Source organism: Panthera onca, chromosome Y, assembly GCF_046562875.1.
Source record: "Panthera onca isolate mPanOnc1 chromosome Y, mPanOnc1 haplotype 2, whole genome shotgun sequence".
NCBI classification, from domain to species: Eukaryota; Metazoa; Chordata; class Mammalia; order Carnivora; family Felidae; genus Panthera; species Panthera onca.
In genome coordinates, this window is record NC_138358.1 from 23,335,525 (window position 1) to 23,356,031 (window position 20,507).

At 32.4% G+C, this 20,507-nt stretch overlaps 1 protein-coding gene across 7 annotated transcripts in view; it reads left to right on the plus strand.

Annotated features, from left to right (window-relative positions):
• Positions 1–20,507, plus strand: part of LOC145714981 (lysine-specific demethylase 6A-like) — a 192,661-nt gene that overhangs the window by 108,623 nt on the left and 63,531 nt on the right. For 4 of the 7 annotated variants that reach the window (XR_014137095.1, XM_081794572.1, XM_081794573.1 and 1 more), the window contains exons 7-15: positions 421–475; positions 2,888–2,922; positions 10,533–10,626; positions 12,248–12,374; positions 17,236–17,334; positions 17,459–17,678; positions 18,196–18,330; positions 18,891–19,046; positions 19,591–19,680. Coding sequence is in view for 6 of the 7 variants with exons in the window: in XM_081794572.1 (XP_081650698.1) it covers positions 421–475; positions 2,888–2,922; positions 10,533–10,626; positions 12,248–12,374; positions 17,236–17,334; positions 17,459–17,678; positions 18,196–18,330; positions 18,891–19,046; positions 19,591–19,680 (1,011 nt within the window). In the remaining variant the exon portion in view is untranslated. Of the gene's footprint in view, positions 1–420; positions 476–2,887; positions 2,923–10,532; positions 10,627–12,247; positions 12,375–17,235; positions 17,335–17,458; positions 17,679–18,195; positions 18,331–18,890; positions 19,047–19,590; positions 19,681–20,507 lie in introns of those variants that run through there. The other 3 variants (XM_081794574.1, XM_081794577.1, XM_081794576.1) reach the window with 2 other exon arrangements.

Below are 20,507 nucleotides of genomic sequence, written 5' to 3' on the forward strand. Positions count from 1 at the left end.
CCTGTCTGCCCCTTTCCCTGCTGTCTCTTTCAAAAATGAATAAAACATTAAAAAAAAAAAAAAAACCCACATTTTTATTTAAGCATGTCTGTAACAGTTTTTTTTTACTTGAATACTGAAATAGGTTTTTTTTTCATCTAATAAAGACTGACACAGAATATGTAGACCAAGTTATTTTTTTGCCAACACATTTTTCATTTTTAAATATCTGTTGGGAATAAATAACTTGATAACACTTTCCTTTTCATAACAGGTTTTGAATGACAGTAATTTTTTCTTTTTGGTTGGCTGTTATGTTTTAGGTTTGTAACATCTTCTAATTACTATATGTTAAAAAACCTTAAAATGCCCAAACTATAAAAATTTATATTATGCAATTCTAAGTATAGTCCATTAATATTTTTTGCCTTCCTCTCACAGCATTTTCAGTTAGCTTTGATTGACTGTAATCCCTGTACTTTGTCCAGTGTTGAAAGTAAGTATTTGTAAGTACAGTAGTTCTTTTGTCTTTTTTAGGAATCTGATATTCATAGGAACTTTCAAATTATGACCCTAAATACTTTTTCAAATCTATATTTTTGTTTTTTTGGGTTACTGAGAATAAAATGGAGGAGCACAAGCCTGTGTCAAAGACATTGAGACAGGTGATTTAGGTAGGTGGTTCTTGTTGAACAAATAGTGTTATATGGTGATTGCTGGTGTTGTGCTAGGGATCATTAGTAGTGGTCTTGCATTATTTAAATGGAAAAATGATTTCTCTTCCTTTTAATATTTTTGTGGGTTTGAATACTCCACAGGCCATGACTATTTGACACTGTTACTTGTGCCTGTAAAATTGGGAATGTCTTAAGTTTTCAAAGGAAAGTTAAAAAAGAAAACAAATATTCTATTTTAAATCAGAAATGTATAGTTTCTTTGAATGGGTATATACTACATATTGGTTTTAGAAATAGTGAATGGATGTGTACAATTAGTATTTCAAAAAGAATTAGGGGATACAGAAGTTTCATATATGATTGTTCTTTGAGATATAGTTCTTCTGGTATTCCAAAAATTTGAGTTTAAATTTCAAGACCATTTGACACTTGTCCAAATTTTAGTCTGTATAATTGAGAAATGCCAGGAGCATTTGCAATTTTTGTTTATGTTCCTCCTTCAAAGTACATTTAAGAATGAAATATGTTGTAGAGGATAATGTTATACCTTGTGCAATTGTGAGGATCTGAGACTAAAATCTGGGAAAAGTTTAGATGGTATTAGGTAGGGTACAAGTTAGCTTGAACTTTTCTTCCCTTACCTTTTATTAGATAGAATGAAGATTGGGAAATTGAGAAACAGATTTTCCATGTCTTTACCTTATTTTTTACTCTTAATCCTGGTTCCCTCCAATCATGCAGTGAGATGTGATTAGTGGTAACTGGACATGGCATTGTAAGGAGAGCTACCTTAGGAAAGGTCATCAAAGAGGAAAAAAAATCTCTGAACATATAAAATAAAGATTTTAGCTTATAAAATATCTTCCCCTGTGAAATGCCTTAGCCTATAAGGTAAATCTATAAAACAAAAGATCTCTTTACAGAATAATATAACTTATAAAATAAATATTGTTTGTTATTGTCATTAGATTTTTTTCTTTATTTTGTTCTGTTGTTATCTTGGCAATAGTATTTTTATCTTCTCTAGGAAGATGTTTTTATTCTACCTGGATGGTGATTAAGATGTAATATGTAACCTCACATGTAGAGCAGTAACTTTGTACCAAAATGTTGTTTGATTTTAATTATCTCTCATGGAATGTTCTCCAGTACTAGATAGCTGGGGACTTATTAACTGAGAATTTTCCATACCTTCAAAACTAACTGAAACATAATCTTTAAAGCCAACTTTAAGAATTTTTAATTTTTTAATGCTTCCTAGAAAGAATTTTACCTTTTTCCTATTCCATGAGAGAAAAGGAAGGGAAGCAGAAGGAAAGGAGAGAAAAAGAGATGTCTTAGTACTTTTTTTCCTAAGGCAAATGTCATCTGTGAGACTTTTCTTAAAATTCACATACATAAATATTTTGTATATAACTTTGAAAGACTATCCTGCTTAGAATCTAAACAACAACAAAAAAAGACATTTTCCATCAGAAAAATAAAAACCATGAATACAAAAATCTAAATTTTGTATGTAATTTTTATAGTTTTGTTTTATTGATTCATGACCCTCACTAAGTTATTTAATGCTCTGGTGAGTGGGAATTAGGCAACTGGAAGAACTCTAATAAAGGGAAGCAAAAATGGTGTTCTACCTTTTTTGATTTTTCAGCTATTTTTATTTTCTAACCTTGCTTTTTAGATGATTCGACTTTTTTTTCTTCTTTAAATAAAAACTACCTAATTCTGAAAAACTGAAAACTCATTTCCCCTATTTTTAATATTTTCCTCCTATTTTGCTAATATTGCCCTGACCAATACTTAAAAGGAAAAATTGTTAATGAGATTTTCTGTTAAAGAGTAACTTGTATATTTTGGAAAACATGTCTTAATTAAATGACTGTTTTTAAGTTAAAAATTTGAGAATATTGCATGGATGATATATACATTTAAAATCTTAAATTTACATACTATTGATTTGAGCTTCATGTAGTATTTATTGTTGAATTTTCATGTTCATAATGTAAAAGTTTTTCTGGAGTTTTAATAATGACTAATATTTTCTTGACATTCTTATGATTTTTAGCAGATTAATTTACGTGTTGTTAAAGTAAACACAAAAGATAATCTAAATCAGATTTCTAATCTTTAGTTTTAGCGTTTCCTTGTATTTGATAATTTTCTATATTTTTGTTTATTACCTGAAGTCAACTGTATTATAATTAATTCTTTTCCATGATCCTTTGTAGTTCAATTTCATATTGCCCACTTGTATGAAACCCAGGTAAGTGCTTTAACGTACTATATTTAAAAAAGGAACCAGATCTAATAACAATCTTCTTCATGCTTTAAGTGAAGTGAATTCTATAAACCATGCTTTAAATGAAATGTTAGTCGAGTTCTGAGTATATACTCCTGCATATATTTTATATATATGTATTTATACTCATTACCTGTGTTTGCAATTTTGCTCAGTGAAAAAATAATACAAGAGAAATGAAGGTATTTGAGGTTTGTATTCAATATGTGTATAGTGTTTGTTACTACCTTCAACTCACTATAATTTAATAAATTTCCCCAAACACTCTGCTTGCTGTATACTAGAAACTGTCCTTTAATATGATTTGCGTCTAAACTTCAATCATTTGCATGCTGTGAAATGACTATACTTAAGAATGCCATTCTGATATTAATATCTAATTTACTTTTCAAAATACTTGTGGATAATTGTAACTATTTTCTTAGAATAGTTTCCTCTGTTTTTCTATAATATTGAAATACCTTTTAAAGGTCTTATTATTTGTAATACACCCTATAGTCACACTGATGTTATTACCATTACTTCAAGGTGGGTATTTTAATCTGTTTCAGTCTAATTTTAGAATATTTTGTGTGTGTCAGATTTTGTTTGGTGGTTGGAGAACATACAAATTTACAGTCTGTGGTAGAATATCAGGACGTTGAGAGGAGCCTGAAAAAATACAGACTATATCCAGAATATGAGCAGTGGAATAATAGTGATTGCATTTCAGTTGTGAGATACAGTGCACATATAATAGCTTTTCAGGAAGGAGAAAATAAAACACTTCATAGAGTAAAATTATGTAAAAGTCTTTCCTTTTGTTTTTAGGCCAAGTATAAAATAATGGAATGAAGACAGGGATTATGCAGAATTATTCTCAAAACAGGAAAGCTGCTGGCATCTTTGATTATTCATATTATAAAATGGATGTAGTAAGATACTTTAAGATATTTTTACCCAGCTTGTGGAGTAACAATCATGGTATAAGGGATTTTAAGAAAATTAGCATCAGGTCTCTGTATCTCGTACTCTACCTCTTCCTGACCCCACCACACACACATACCGCAAGTTTCAATATTTACTGAACCAGAGTTGAATCACCTTCAGAGGTAGAATATACTGCTAATCTCAAATTTCTTTTGTTTGGTAAGATGTATGTTGAGAATAGGCAGCCATCATATATGAGTGTCATAGATGAAAATGTTTACTTCTCAACTGAACCTTTGGTGTAAATAGTTTTTCTTCATTGGCTTAGGTTTTCTTTTTAATGTTTATTTTTGAGAAAGATGGAGAGAGAATGAGTAGGGGAGGGGCAGAGAGAGAGAGAGACAGGGAGACATAGAATCTGAAGCAGGCTCCAGGCTCTGAGCTGTCAGCATGGAGTGTGACATGGGGCTCGAACTCAGGAATGACAAGATCATGACCTAGGGTGAAGCTGGACTCTCAACCAACTGAGCCACCCCGTGCATTGGCTTTTGAAAACACATTTTTTAATCCTTTGATATATGGAAAGTCTCTTATAATCATTCGTGCATATTAGGATATTAAAGTTATATTTATTTCATTGCAGTTTTCAAAGATGAAACACATGAATTTTAATCCTGAGTAATCAGTAAAGTTACAGAATTTTACCATTTGAATCTTTTAAAATTAGACTATATCTTTTACTAAATTGTGTACTATGACTAGTTAAGGCTTCTCTGAGCAGGACCTATTTGAAATATGCTTGAATAAACATAGGGAGAATAAACTTAAGAGAATGGTGTGTGTGTGTGTGTGTGTGTGTGTGTGTGTGTGTGTGTGTACATGTATATGTATTTTAATTTAATTTTTAATTTACATCCAAATCAGTTAGCATATAGTGCAATGTTTTCAGGAGTCAATTCCAGTGATTCATCCCCTATGTATAACACTCAGTGCTCATCCTGTCAAGGGTCTTCCTTAATGCCCCTTATAGCCCCTCCAGCAACCCTGTTTGTCCTCTCTATTTAAGAGTCTCTTATGTTTTGTCCCTCTTCCTGTTTTTATATTATTTTTGCTTCCCTTTCCTTATGTTCATCTGTTTTGTGTCTTCAGTTTCACATGAGTGAAGTCGTATACCTGACTTTCTCTGACTGATTACTTTTGTTTAGCATAATATCCTCTAGTTCCATCCATGTTGTTTCAAATGGCAAGCTTTTATTCTTTTTGATTGCTGAGTAATACTCCATTTTGTGTGTGTGTGTGTGTGTGTGTGTGTGTGTGTGTGTGTGTATAATATATATGCACACACATATATGTATGTATATATATACAATATATATATTTGTATGTATATATATACAATATATACACACACACAATACACACCACATCTTCACATCTTCTTTATTCATCTGATGACTTTTGAGCTCTTTCACAATAGAGTATACTTAAGTTTGTGTGGGTGAGTGTGTGTAGCCATATTCCAGTTAGATGTCAGCAACTGGAAGCACTGATAAACTATAAGTTTGAAACATGAAAATCAAAAGAAAGGCAGAATGGAGACAGTGCTGACCTCCAATGCCCATTTTGTTAAATGTATTTATTAATGGCATTGTCGTCTAGTCCTTTTCTTTTTGTATTTTTAAGTGGTTATTGGTCTTGTAGGCACACTCACTGAATTTTTTAGTAGTTTTTAAAGTTCTTAAATGCATACTCTGTCAAATCTCCAAATAAAGATAATATTGTTTTTTTCTTGACCCATTTATAGTAATTGGCATGTGTTTCTATTCCATAATTTTAATTATGTAACTGTAGTATTTCATAGTGTTTCCTTTCCAGTTGGCTTCTTTCCTTGAGTAATGTGCATTTAACTTTTTTTCATGATTTCATGACTGGATAACTCATTTATATTTAGCAATGAGTAATATTTCATTGTGTGGATGTATTACAGTTACTTGTACATTCACCCTGTGAAGGACATCATAGTTGCCAATATTAATGAAGTTGCTATAATCACTTTGGCTTCTCATAAATGCCCTTTATCAGTTTTATTTTTTATTTTTACTTTTTTCAGTATATGAAATTTATTGTCAAATTGGTTTCCATACAACACCCAGTGCTCATCCCAAAAGATGCCCTCTTCAGTGCCCATCACCTCCCCTCCCCTCCCTCCCACCCCCCATCAACACTCAGTTTGTTCTCAGTTTTTAAGAGTCTCTTATGCTTTGGCTGTCTCCCACTCTAACCTCCTTTTTTTTTTTTTTCCTTCCTCTCCCCCATGAGTTTCTGTTAAGTTTTGTCAGGATCCACATAAGAGTGAAAACATATGGTACCTGTCTTTCTCTGTATGGCTTATTTCACTTAGCATCACACTCTCCAGTTCCATCCACGTTGCTACAAAGGGCCATATTTCATTCTTTCTCATTGCCACGTAATACTCCATTGTGTATATAAACCACAATTTCTTTATCCATTCATGAGTTGATGGACATTTAGGCTCTTTCCATAATTTGGCTATTTTTGAGAGTGCTGCTACCCTTTATCAGTTTTAAAGTAGTTCCCTTATATTCCTAATTTTTTAAATGGTTTTTATCATGAAAAGGTTCAGAATATTGTGAAACAGTTTTGAATTTTGTTTAAAAGTACTGAATTTTTAAATTCGTCTCCTGCTCGTAGAGCTCCTCATGTATTCCTTTTAAGTTTATTCCTTGACCCTTTATTCTACCTTTATATCTTTGAATATGGATTCTAGATACCTTCTATAAATAGAGTCATGCAGTATTTGTCCTTTTGTGTTTTACTTGTTTCAGTTATCATTACCCTCAAGATTCATCCATGTTGTAGCATGTATCAGAACTTCATTACTATTTATGACTGAATAATATATTTTGTTTTCATTCTTCTGTGGGTGGACATTTAGGTTATTTCTATCTAGTAGCAATTGTGAATAGTAAAGCAGCTATAAAGATTTGTGTACAAATATATGAGACCCTGTTTTCAATGTTCAGATGTATATACCTATAAGAATTGCTGGGTCTTATGGTAAATTTATGTTTAATCTTTTTGAGGAGCCACGGTGACTGCACCATTGTCTACACACAAAACATACAACACACAGGGTTCACATTTCTCCACATCTTGCCAACGCTGGTTATTTTCTATATTTTTGCCCTTCATAATGGTTGTGAAATTGCATTTTATTATGATACTGATGTGCATTTCCCTGTTAACTAGTGGTTTTGATGGTTTTTTTTTTTTTTTCATGTGCTTATTGGACATGTGCACACCTTGTTGGTGAAATATTTATTCAGGTCCTCTGATCATTTGTCAGTGGGTTGTTTGATATTGTTATTGACTTGTTAGGAGTTTTTTTTATGTCTACTGAATATTAACTATGAGATATCATTTGCAGATATTTTTTCCCATTCTTTGTGTTTTCAGTTTCTTCTGTGGATTTTAATTGTCTTCAATAGTGTCTTTTCATGTACAAAAGTTTTGGTCTTTTAAAAAAATTTTTAATGTTTTATTATTTATTTTTGAGAGAGAGAGAGGAGAGAGAGAGACAGCAGGCATGAGCAGGGTGGGTTCGAAGAAGAGGGAGACACAGAATCCAAAGCAGGCTCCAGGCTCCGATCTGTGAGCACAGAGCCTGATACAGGGCTCAAACTGGGGAGCCATGAGATCATGACCTGAGCTGAAGTCAGATGCTTAATTGAGTCATCCAGGAGCCCCTTAATTTTGTAAATAAAGTCCGGTTTCTCTGCATATATTCTCAGTCCCTTCTGGTGTTTTTGTTTTTTATTTTTTGAACCTTTATTTATTTTTGAGACAGAGGGAGATAGAGCATGAATGGGGGAGGGTCAGAGAGAGTGAGACACAGAATCTGAAACAGGCTCCAGGCTCTGAGCTGTCAGCACAGAGCCCAACGCAGGGCTCGAACTCACAGACTGCAAGATCATGACCTGAGCTGAAGTCGGCTGCTCAACTGGCTAAGCCACCCAGGCGCCCCAGAGAATTCTGGTGGGTTTTTTAATTAGAAATTCCAGATTGGCCTACTGATTCCTTGCAATTTTTGTAAAAATCCCAATAGAATTTTTTTTACAGGTATAGAAAGAATGATTCTTTTTTTAAATTAATTTTTAAGTGTTTATTTATTTTTGGGTAGGAAAGCACAACCAAGGGAGGGGCAGAGAGAGAGGGAGAGAGAAAATCTTAAGCAGGCTCCACAGTCAGTGCAGAGCCTGATGAGGGGCTTAGACTCACAACCATGAGATCATGACATGAGCCGACGTTGGACACTTAATCGACTGAGCCACGCAGGTGCCTCAGAAGAATGACTTTCTAATTCTAGTGGAACTTCTAAAGATCACAAAAAGCCCATTCTTCAGAAAGAAGAGTAGAGCTGAAGTATCACAGTTCCTGATCAGATAACAAGCTAAATTACTGAAAACAATGTGTATCAGTGTAAAGACAAACATAGTTAGACTGTTGGAATGGGATAGAGAGCTTAGAGATAAATCTATGTGGATATGGTCAATGGGTGTTTAATGAGTGCCCAGAATACACAACAAAGAGAGGAGTCTTCAACAGTTGGTGTTAGGAAAACTGAATATCCGTATGTAGAAGAATGGAATTGAACCCATATCCTTTACACAGAAGTCAACAAAAGGGGGATTAAAGACTTAAATGGAAGAGTTAAATTTGTAGAACATTTAAAGAATAAAGGAATAGCGATACTGGTCTTGCCAGTGATTTCATGCATATGACACCAAAAGCACAGGAAACCACCCCCCCCACCCCCCACCCCCCCAGAATTAGGACCACATCGAGTTAAAAGCTTCTAAACAGCAAAAGAAACAACCCACACAGTGAAAAGACAGCCTACATAATGGAAGAAAATATTTGCAAACCATTCATTAATCTAATCTAATAAGGGATTAATCTTGCAAATATATAAAGAACTCCTTTAACTCAATAGCAAAAAATCTATAACTCAATTTCAAAATGGCTTAAGGGTTTGAAGAGAAATTGCTCTGAGGAAGACATGTAAATGGCCAGCAGGTTTATAAAACAATGCTTAATGTCACAAATCCTGAGGGAAATTTAAATCAGAACCACAGTAAGGTATCACTTAAACCTCTCTAGACAGCTGTTATCAGGAAACAAAAGATAGAAAGTGTCGCCAAGGATGTAGAGAAATTGGAACCCTGGTACTCTTCATCAGAAGTCAAAAATGTTGGAGATGCTGTGAAAAACAGGATGAAGATTCCTTTAACAGTTAGGAGTAGAGCTCTACAATAGGGTATACTAAGATAGGGAAACAACTATTGACCTCTTTATAGATAGTGCATTGACACCAATGTGGTGTTTTATACAAGTCTTTTACATTGTTGGTAAATTTATTCTAAATATATTTTTTCTATTTAGTGCTGTTTTAAGTTAAATTTTCTAGAATTCATCTTTGCTGTGTTTTACTAGTGCATAAAATACAATTTGATTATTAATTTTCTATCTAACTTTGCTGAATTTGTGTGTATGCTTGAGGAAGTATGTATCTTTGTATGTATGTATGGACATCTTTGTGGTGTGTATTTTTAAATTTGGTGTGCTTATATATCTGTATGTGCATATATGACAGAAATAAAAACTGAGGGTTTTTTTTCTCTCCTGAGGTTTTGGTTACCTTTAGTTAGAGAAAAAACTCAAATTTACTAGTTACAGTGTATACATTTATTTGAATTATTCATGTTGTGCTGCTCATTTAAATACAAATAACCTTGAAATGACATTTTCATCCTGTTGTTATACATAAAAAATGACTTAAGTAATTGCTTTTTCAAGTATATTAAAAAGATAATGCTTGGAAGTTTTGTCTTCTTAAAAAGTTATTCTGTTGTTTGGAGGCATTAATAATTTAGTCTGACTAGTATTTTTTGAGGGACAACTGTGGACCGTGGACTCATTTAGGAATTTGGGTGTACCTTGAATATCATGAACTTTGTTTAGATCAAAACTGTGGGAAATAATTATGTTTTTTAAAACATATCTTAATAAGAAATTTTAAGAGTATTTCCTATAAGAAACAATATTGTAAGATTAAAATGTTAACTTTTTCTCTTAGACTTTGTAAAAGATAGTAGCACTTAATGTTTTTGCCTCCTAAGTTGTCTGTATCTTTGAAATTCTTTCCATCTAATAATACATTTGCTAGTAGAATACTCTTAAAGCTTTGTGAATGTTGTTTTGTTATATACAAGGTTGAATTTATTCTATTTGTACCTTTTGAAATATAGCAGATTTTTTAAAACATATTTTGTTGACACTCTGTAATGTTCAAGATTACTTTTATTAGCTGTTAGTTATTTTACAACATAGCTGTCCAGGGTTAAAGAAATACTCCATTAATAAATTAGAGCTTTTTTACATTCAGTTATTTTTTCATTATAGAAACTTTATATTATCTAAATCTTCATGCACTAATTCTTTACAGCATGCATTTTAGTGTTCATATTCTTTCATTACTTGAATAGTTAATTAAATCGTGTCATCAATTCCTTATTAAAATCCTTATTTTTGTTTATTAAAGATTTATCATTTTATTCTTCTCAACATCTTGTTTTCTACTTTAGAGGAAATACCATTCTGCAAAGGAAGCCTATGAACAATTGTTGCAGACAGAAAACCTACCAGCACAAGTAAAAGCAATTGTTTTACAACAGTTAGGTATATAAAAATTTATTTATACATTTATTTATAAATCTATTGTAATAGATTTATTATTTATAAATTTGTTTATAAATCTATTATAGATTGCAGTAATTCCAAATTTTGGGTTGGTTGGTGGCAGCAATTGGCACCCTTTGGCCTAGCAGTCCCTTTATATTTAGAATTATATATAAAGATTAATGATGATGTTCATTATTATGTGATTTTATTTAAAATAAATACATACTTTATTTTGTAAATGTTTCTGCATAACTGTATTCCTTTTTTTCTTATGTCCAGAATTGATATATTGAAACCCAGAATCTAACATGATCCATCTCAGTCCAACTAAATAGAATACTTCAGTGCAGCTAGTCCTTTTAAGTTCTCTTGTACTTGATTTTTTGAAAAAAATTGGGAGTACTTCCATGTGCTTATTATTATTAGCACATTATAAAGTTAATTATATTGACATCTTGCACACAGCTAGTGAGTGGTTTTTGAGCCTGCTTTCACAAGCTCTTTCATAGTATGAATTAATGGAAATATCTCACATAAAAATTACAGATTCTATATTTTCCCCAGCATTTCTTATAATCTTATGTTTTTAATAAAATCTAGTGTTCAAAGGTAATATAAGTTAATGTTATTTTATAGAGGATAGAAAGGTATATTCCCTAATGGTTTGTATTGTTAGTTATCTGTCATGTCTGTATTTGATATTTGGGGTGGAGTTTGTATTTGTTTTTACTGTTTGTTTGGTTTGGAGCAAGTGATTCCAAATTATAATCAGTTTATTGACAATATGTATACCTTCATACTGTCATTATTTTATTTGTGTCAGAAGCACTTAAACATAGTTTTACCTAGGTGATATTTTTGCAAAGTTCATTTTATACACTTGAATTGACTAAAACTGAAATGCTTATTTCTGTCAACTTAAATGTTTAACATATCTTATTATGTTCCAGTTTTTCCATTGTCTCTGTAACTGTAGTTCTACACCTGTTTATTCATCAAGCAGTCTATAACTGTTCTTAATGCTCTTTGAACCCCGTTTTCATTTTGTTTTCAATGTCTACAGCCTTGGAGGGTTTTAGTTTGTTGTTTTTGTTCTTGGTCAAACATTGTTATATTTAGGATGTTAATGACAATAACGAGTGTTGGTAAGGTTGTTAAAATTTATTTAACAGTTTTATCTTTGATAAGCTTTTATTTATTCCTTAAAAATAAAAAATTGGCTTACTGGATTGTTTTACCCTTCAAAGGAAAAGTAAATTAATGATCTTCATATATTTTTATTATAAATTGGATTTTGATTTTGAATTAAATTTAGAAAAGTCCATATTCCTAATCTAATAAGTTTCAGTGCAGTGCCCAAAATCATTTAAATATCTCTCAGTTCCTAAGGAGGCTTGGTAGCTTTGATTGCTTTTTTGTTTTGTTTGGTTTGGTTTTGGTTTTGGTTTTTTTAAGTACACTTTCCTGTAGCTACGTCCCTTATAGTTTGAAATTTGGGAGAAGTCTCATCCAGGATGAATGGATATACAAAAAAGATATTTTATTTGTGTTCATGATACACTAAAAACTGGAAGAATAGTTGAATCATGGGTAAATGCTTATAATCTTTTAATTATAGGATGGATGCATCATAATGTGGATCTGCTGGGAGACAAAGCCACCAAGGAAAGCTATGCTATTCAGTATCTCCAAAAGTCTTTGGAGGCAGATCCTAATTCTGGCCAGTCTTGGTATTTTCTTGGGAGGTGAGACCGGACACTTGAGTTGTGATGCCTAGAGTTAATTTATAATCTTAAATGTTAAACTATGCAATATGTGCTCAGTGACTTTTTATTCTAAATACATTATAGTAGAGTCTTGAGAGGTAAAATCTAAATTTAGTGCTTTTAGTAAGAAATTTTTATTTCACTTATCACAGTTTTTATTTTTTACCTTATCTTCATGGTACTTGCATTATTGCTAGTTTTTGAAGTTTTGAAGGATTTTCAAGAGACATCAGGTATTAATCACTAGTATTATTTTTTAATTCAGTATTTAAATTGTGTTCCTTTTGTTGTTTCACTACTTTTTAATGTATTTAATAGGGTTTAATTTTATTCTCACTGATGACCTATAAAAAAGTTATCAGAATAGTTTGAGGTCTCAATTTATTTCACATGAATGAAAGTATTACATTAGGTCTGTCAGGTTCCTTTTCTCAAATTTATAAACTTAATTTAATTGTCGTATTTTGCTTTAATTATAAATTTGACCTGATTCTTTTTTCACAAGGAGTACTTTATTTTGAGGAACTTTGTCATGAAGTCTAATTCAAATTTCATTTTTATGTTAACTTTAGTTTTTATATAATGTATTATTTTTAAATATATAATCAAAAATTTTTTTGACTTATTTATTTGTTTGTTGATTTTGAGAGCATGAGCAGGATTGGGGCAGGGAGAGGGGGAAGAGAGTGAATCCCAAGCAGACTCTGCACTGTCAGTGCAGAGCCCATTGCTGGGCTCAAACTCACAAACTGAGATCATGACCTGAGCTGAAATCAAGAATTAGACACTTAACCTACTGAGCTACGCAGGCATCCCTCAAAACATAAAATTTTTACAACTTTTGTGAAGTATATTTATGTCTGAGTGAGATTATTATTAGGTTAGTTTTTTTCTTTAATATTTGATTATCTGTATAGATCACGTATAACAATTAATGGATAAGTTCCTTTTTTAAAATACTTTTTTTCTAATATCCCTAAGGGTTATAAAAGAGTCTAGTTTGAATTGTTTGCAAGATAGAATTTTATGTCCAAGCTTAGTCCCTCTTGTCCACTAGGAGTTCTCCGAAAGAATCTGTATCTTTTCTGTCTGTGTTTTCTAGTGTTGTGCGTTGAAAAAACTGGGTATGTAATAAATGGAATAAGTAAACTAACATACATATGGATTTGGAGCTAACAATTATTACTTTGCACAGTGAATATCTTAATAGTGTCTGTAAAAGAGGCTTATTACTATAAACATTGACTTCTAAAATTGTTTTCTGTATTATATTCTTACTACTTTTTTGATACAAAATAAAATTGCAGCATAACATGCACTATGTATATCTTTTTATTTTGTATTTTTAGTTTTATTTAACATTTACTTAGAAAGGGAGACAGAGCTTGAGTGGGGGAGGGGCAGAGAAAGAAGGAGACAGAATCTGAAGCCGTCTGCCTCCAGGCTCTGAGCTTTTAGCACAGAGCTGGATGCAGGGCTTGAACTGACAAACCTCAAGATCATGACCCGAACCACAGTTGGATGCTTAACCAACTGAGCTACGAGACACCGCTTTGTATACCTGTTTTTAAAAAAGTTATTGTTTCTTTTTTTTTTTTTTAATGTTTATTTGGAGACTGAGAGAATATGTGCATAATTGAGTGGGGGACAGGCAGAGATAGAGGGAGAGAGAGAATGCCAAGCAGGCTCCAGGCTTTTAATGCAGAGCCCACTGTGGGCCTTGATGCCATGAAATGTAAAATCATGATCAGAGCCGAAATCAAGAGTTGGACACTTAATCATCTGAGCCATTGTGAGCCCTTATGTTTATCTTTTTAACATAAAGAATTATTTTTTAATCACAGTTAATATGTTAAGAGGATATAATGAAATATGTCAAAATACCGTTTAAATAATGACATACTTTTCCATCTCTTTGAGAGCAGTATTCCACATAGGGCTTTATCCATAGTTACCTTTGAAATATTTGGCAGGGGCTTTATTTTTTTTAGTTTTTATTAAAAGTTATTTTAACATTTATTTATTTATGAGAGAGAAAAAGAGCGTGAGCAGGGGAGGGACAGAGAGCGAGAGGGAGACATAGCACACTCCAGGCTCTGAGCTGTCAGCATAGAACCCGATGCGGGGCTTGACATCATGACCTGAGCCAAAGTTGGATGCTTAACTGCCTGAGCCACCCAGGCACCACAGCATGTGCTTTGTTTTTACCTTTTTTGGATAAGATTATGTGAATGTACAGAATACTTTTTCGAATTCTCAGAAGATATTAACCTTTTTTGGGGTTCAGGATTATCATTTTAGACTGTAATTATTTTTAGTCTGTTGAATTTTTTCTGTAAATTTGCTTCTTTTGCTCTCAGCTACTATTTTCCAATGTATTATTTTTAGTTGACTTTATTGCTACAGAAAGTTAAGTTTTTCAAAATTTATATTTTAAAATTTATGAAAGCTCTGAGTGAGGATCTCATTGTTAGTTAAAATTCATGGGGAGTTGATGACACTAGTATTTTGGGAGATTTTTATTTGTTACCTCTGTATTCGAGGCTGTGTTGCTTGTTGTTTGGAATGTGTATATAAAGTGAGATGGAAATAAGTTAATTCAATTTTATTCACCCTGGTTAATGATTTTGTTAGTAATCTCCCATAGTAACAGAACTGTTAACTTAAGAGTTCAGATGATTAGGCAGCCAACTTCATTTATCCTCTCAATTTACACATGGAGAAAATAAGTCTAGAGTTGCTGGACTCATTTTTGAGAGACTCATTTTCCTTAGGGCTGATTAGCATCACAGAAACAGTGCATTTACTTGGTACTACTTGTTAATGTCAGCCTACCTTAAAGGAACCTAAACAAATTGTATTAGGGGAAAAGTTCTTGGTGATGGCATCCAGACATTGGTTCTTTGGCACATTGTCTTTGTTTTTTGACTTTTAAAAATCCAATATGAAGAATGCAGGTTTTAGAAAATACTTCTGATTTCTCCTGGCATTTAGGCATCTGATAATCTGAAATTCAGTTTTGTTAAAAAAAAAAAAAAAAAAAACACCAAAAAACTTTTCTACTACTATTAACATTACCTGTTTGCAATTACTGCTCTTTTTAATTTTCTGTCCAACACTGGTTTATGCATTCCCTGAAATTGCTTTTCTGCCTCTTTTACTGGTGTTTCTTCTGTTTCTCGCACCACATTTTAGTCATTCTTCAAGTTTATTTCTTCCAGCTGCTTATGTGCACCCAGTGTTCTTAAACTTCTCTTTCATATGGATGAAATCCAAATGAAGATTTCTGACTATAAGAGTTCTGAACTTGTTTCGTATCCACTTGTGTTTACTGAACATTACAAAGATATTCACTAAACCTCTAAATCACCATCTTTTAAAAAAGGTCATTTATCCTTTCTCAAACTAGTACTTTATTCTTTTTTGCATGAATTTACCCTTTGTATTAAACTGAATAAGTTTTAGAAACAGTTATATCTCCTTTAGTACCTGGTGAAATCACTGAGTCTTTGATATATCAATCATTTCATGTTACTCTTTTATACAGTTTTCATTATTTTAAGTATAATTCTGGCTCAGGTGTGTGTCCTAGACTCATGGTTTTCTGTTTCAAATTTATTTTCATTGCAGTCTTTAATTTTTTGGTTTAAACATTATTAGAAAATTAATATTTCTATGAAGTGATTTTGGCATGACACTTGCCTTTTTTCAAAGGACAAATTCAGGTTGATCACAGTTGTGTTTTAATTTTCCATCTGAACACGGAGTAATTTTTCTTCTTATATGAAATGTCATCTGTCATCTTTTCTACTGTAATCTGTGGTTCCCAGCCATTAAGATTACGTGGATTAACACAGTTTCGATCAGGAATGGTAGTTCTCAATTTAGAGTGAATGTACAATTAAAGATATTAGAACATTTTTTTTTTTTTTGCTATTTTGTACTATCCAGTGGCAAGTAAAATTAAACAAATTGTTTCATGGAAACACACACTGAAAACACATACTCCAGCCTCTGAAGAAAACAAATTTTAAAATAAAAGTACTTGTTGATGATTGCTTTTTTTCTTCTCTCTCTCTCTCTCTTTTTTGTTGTGATTTCTGTAATGCGTTGAGTTTTCCTTTCCCAGCAGCTAACACAAAGTCCATATACTGCCTTTGCTCTTAATATCTCAAAATTACAGATTTTTAAAACAGAGGATTTAAATGTAAATTATTAAAAATACCTATTAAATTAGTTGTTTAAGATCTTTTTTTGATGTTTTTCATACTCCGTTTGATAATAACTATATTTCAGTTGAACTTTTCATGAATTAAGGAATGGTGTTTCTGTTGTACATTTATAAAGGAAAGTTTAGATGCACCCCTGAAATTATGAACATGTAGGGTTTTTTTTTGTTTTTTAGAGTTATTCTTGTCCTGAAGGAAACATGAATACAAACTATGGATACATATAGAAATACCTCTGTGCTCAACTACAGATTATGGCATTGAGCAAATTTGGGTTGTATGATTTCAATGCTGTTCATTAATGTAATGTGTTACCACTTATAAGAATATAAGAAAGCTCATTTAATAGCAATTTACTACATATTTATATTACAAATTACTATATAGCAATTTACTATATAGTAATACAAATTACTATATATTTGTATCTGTAAATTCAAATGCACACGTACATATACATGTTAGCTCTTTGGGTTTATTTCCTTTCTGTGGATGTCATTTTGGCAAATGAGTACAGTTAAGTATTAATGGAATAGTTTACATATATGTATATATGTGCTTCTCTCTGTATACCCGTACCCAAATACATACAATTTTTTCCTCCCTTTCAGGTGTTACTCAAGTATTGGGAAAGTTCAGGATGCCTTTATATCTTACAGGCAATCTATTGATAAATCAGAAGCCAGTGCAGACACATGGTGTTCAATAGGGTAAGACTTCTGTATATAAAATTAGTAGTATTTTAATAGATACATGACTTCTTTGAAACACATGTAATATACTGAGTATTGGTATTATATTCTGTTTCAGACAACTTTTTCTTTCTCTTTTTAGCGTGCTCTATCAGCAGCAAAATCAACCTATGGATGCTCTACAGGCCTATATTTGTGCCGTACAATTGGATCATGGGCATGCAGCAGCCTGGATGGACCTAGGTACTCTCTATGAATCCTGCAACCAACCTCAGGATGCCATTAAATGCTACTTAAATGCAACTAGAAGCAAAAGTTGTAATAATACCTCTACACTTGCGGGAAGAATTAAATTTTTACAGGTAAAAATTTGAAGGAGCTTTCTTTAAAACGCCTTTCCATATGATAATTGGCATGAGGAGGGTGGCTAGAAAGTATGTCTGTTTTTTGTTTTCATGTCAGTAACTTTTTCCCATAATTGTTAACATTTTGTGATATTTTACTTTTCATTTGAAGTAAGAGATACAGTATTTGCAGTGATTTTTTGCATATTTAGTTAGTACACATTAATTTGCATGATTTTTCTGTTATCTACATTTTTAAGTTACAGCATTTTAGTGAAAAGAACACAACCATTGTTTTCCACTCTTGTTTGAAATTTCATGAGATCTGTGAAATTTTTGAAAAACAAATTAGCTTTGTTCTGACTCAACACACGTGTATTCTAGTTGCCCTCTTTATATTTAGCATATATACTTAAATCCCCAAATTTAGAATCTATTAAAAAATAAATATCTGTAACATTGAGGAGGATTTAGTGGACTTGCTCTAACTCAAGTAGGCCTGTGTTAAATTTGCTTTTTACATAATTTTTCCTAGGCTCAGTTGTGTAACCTTCCACAAGGTAGTCTACAGAATAAAACTAAATTACTTCCTAGTATTGAGGAGGCGTGGAGCCTACCAATACCCGCAGAGCTTACCTCCAGGCAGGGTGCCATGAACACAGCACAGCAGGTGAGAAGTTGGGTTATCTTCTGTAGGTGCCCAGCTTTAAGGGTTCTTTCCAATCTGCAGTGATCAAACTTATATTACTCAGTGCAGGATTGACTTTTTTTTTTTTTTTTTTTTTTACATAGCCTTCTAATTTAATTGTGAGGGATTTTAGATCAAGATAAAACTTACTTTGGGGTGCCAGTCTGGCTCAGTCAGAAGAGCATGTGACTCTTGGGATCATGAGGTGAAGGCCCAAATTGGGTGTAGAGATTACCTCCGATATGGGAAAGAACTTGGGTTACCAATTTAAAATTGGTTAAATTAAAAATATGTTCTCATTAATTTCAAAGGGTTTTTTTAAGGGACTATTATACAGTGCTGTATTAAAAAAAAAAAAAAGTTCTTCAAAAGAAGGTACACATTCCTCCATTAATGATTCATTCAGTTTTGATTTTCATTAATTGCAGTCCATGATGTCCACATAGCTTTAAAAAGTATGCAGCTTGTAAATTTTTTATATTTTGAAGGAATGAATTAAGACTATATGGAACCATACTGTTGTCTTACTTCTGTGATCTTAGGCTTACAAAGGTCATCATCCAAATACTGAACCTGTATTAGGCCTCAGTCAAATACCACTTTCACAGCAGTCCTTGCCAGTACATATGATTACTTCCAGCCAAGTAGATGGCTCATCCAGCCCTGCCAAGAAGAAAAGAACATCTAGTCCAACAAAGGTATATATACATATAGAGAAATGGAAAATCCCAATCAAAAAGGAAGATCTGTGTCTTCTGAAATTTTGCCCTTCATGTATTTTCAACTATCTACATCAGGGAATGAAAAGTTTTTCACTTGTTTTAGTATTATCCAAGCAGTAATTCCTAACCCAGATTTGTAACCATCATTTAAATATAGAAGTTAGGGATAACTTCAATAGTTTTATTCTGTTCATTGGTTTTATGACACTTAATGTTACCACCTTCTGCTTACACTGAAGTAAGTTGAATGTTGTGTACCATGAACAGGCTGTTAGCTGTTTGACATATTTAGATAAGGGACCTCTTATGTTCTGGAATTGAAGAATAAATGTATATTTCAAATTTGTAAACTTCCAAATCGATTGTGCTTTTTAAGTTATTTTTTAAATAATTGAAATAGATAAGTCCTGTGTGTTTGTAAATGCTCCAGTTCTTAGTCCTTTGTGTATTAGTTTTCATAACTGCTAGTGTTTGAATGTAACCAAATATTCTTTAATTTTACAAAATAAATTTTCCTCAGAATAGTTCTGAGAACTGGAATAGAACTGTTTCACATACTCCAGTACCACAGCAAGTTCATTCATTGTATTTGACACCACAGAAATTACAGGTATGAAAATTTTTTTTTTATTCCAATCAGTTACCATACCATATAGTAATAGTTTCAGGTATACAATATGGTAATTTAGCAGTTCCATACAATAGTCTGTGTTCATCACAACTATACTTCTTAATCTCTGTCATCTATTTAACACATCCCTCCCTGCCTGCCCACTGGTAACCGCTTTTTCTGTATAATTAAGAGTCTGTTTCTTAATTTGTCTCTGTGTCTTTTTCCCCTTTGCTCATTTGTTTTGTTTCGTAAATTCCACTTGTGAGTGAAATCATATGGTATTTGCCTTTCTCTGACTGAGTTTATTTCACTTGGCATTATAATCTGTAGCTCCATCCATGTCTTGGCAAATAGCAAGAGTTCATTCTTTTTGATGACTGAGTAATATTCCATTGTATATATGATCGAATGCAGTTGCTAACACATTGGGTAGTTCTATTGTTAGGTTTTTGAGGAACCTCCGTACTGTTCAGAGTGGCTGCACCAGTTTGCATTCCAGTAGTGCAGAAAGGTTTCTTTTTGTCCACATCCTCCCCCGAACTTGTTTCCTTGTGTTGTTGGCTTTAGTCAGTCTCTCAAGGTGTGAGGTGTAGTTTTGATTTGCATTTTCCTGATGATGAATGATGATCATCTTTTTATGTGTCTGTTGGCCATCTGGATGTCTTCTTTGAAGAAATGTCTGTTCATGGCTTCAGCCCATTTTTAATTGGATTAATAGTTTTGGGGGGTGTGGAGTTACATAAATTCTTTATATATTTTGGACCTAGTCTTTTATTGCATATGTCATTTGCAAATACCTTCTCCCATTTTGTAGGTTGCCATTT